Below are 813 nucleotides of genomic sequence, written 5' to 3'. Positions count from 1 at the left end.
ACTGAACAGCACAAATATGCTTGCAAAAGCAAATAAGAGGAAATTCGATACATGTGTATGAGAATGCATCAAGATCGACTTCATAAAATGTCTCAGGCTTGGATGAAGACTGTACTGAGTACATTTGCGCCTCAATATGCTAGAATAATGTATAATTAGATAGATAGTCTTGTTTTAAAACGAAACTTACTTTAATAAGGCTTTTCTCAATGTCCTGACACTTTTTCTCCTCTAAGTCATCGCCTTCGAGTCCAAGGTCCCGCCGAGCGTGCTTGGATTTGTAGTAGGGGACCGTAATTTCTATCAGTGTGTATATCAGAGAATCCATCCTCCGATTTCGCTTTCCCTCGAGATGATTCGCCTTTAATACATGATGATACCTGGATGGAAATCTATAAGAAGGCATTCAATATAATGGAATGATGTACTTACGCTTCAAGCAGCATATTTGTGTCCGAAAGTTCGTGAACACTTCTCTCCTGCCAGTATACTGCAGACCATGGCTTGATATTGTTCATCCAATACGACGTTAAGTAACGAACAACAGAGGGAGGTGCTATGTTCTGAATATGTTGCCAAGTAGACATGAAATCCACCTCGTTACGAATTCTGAGCCACATTTTGAGCGTCTCCCAAAGTTCTGGGAACTCTCGAATATTAAAGTGCTGCTGCCAGGCATGTAAAACATGCCACCAACAAATTAAAAGCTCTGTTTCCGGTGCAGGAAATAGAGCTCTTATAGCACTTATCTGGGCCATGTCCTTGTCTGTCATGAAGAACGCAGGGGTAACGTGTGGATTTGCCTCTCGAAAC

The 813-nt window shown here is 41.5% G+C and overlaps 1 protein-coding gene across 1 annotated transcript; it reads right to left on the bottom strand.

The window, feature by feature from the left end:
* Window positions 1-202: 202 nt before the first annotated feature.
* On the bottom strand, window positions 203-560 carry FOMMEDRAFT_38862 (uncharacterized protein; the record flags this gene model as incomplete). The annotated part of the gene is made up of 2 exons (XM_007272370.1): window positions 203-380; window positions 433-560. Coding segments are annotated over 2 exons (306 nt in total), but the record flags the coding sequence as incomplete, so codon positions are not given.
* Window positions 561-813: the final 253 nt, after the last annotated feature.

Source organism: Fomitiporia mediterranea, assembly GCF_000271605.1.
Source record: "Fomitiporia mediterranea MF3/22 unplaced genomic scaffold FOMMEscaffold_1216, whole genome shotgun sequence".
NCBI classification, from domain to species: Eukaryota; Fungi; Basidiomycota; class Agaricomycetes; order Hymenochaetales; family Hymenochaetaceae; genus Fomitiporia; species Fomitiporia mediterranea.
Note: the sequence above shows the minus strand (reverse complement) of the source record. Positions and strands in the feature narration are given on the sequence as shown.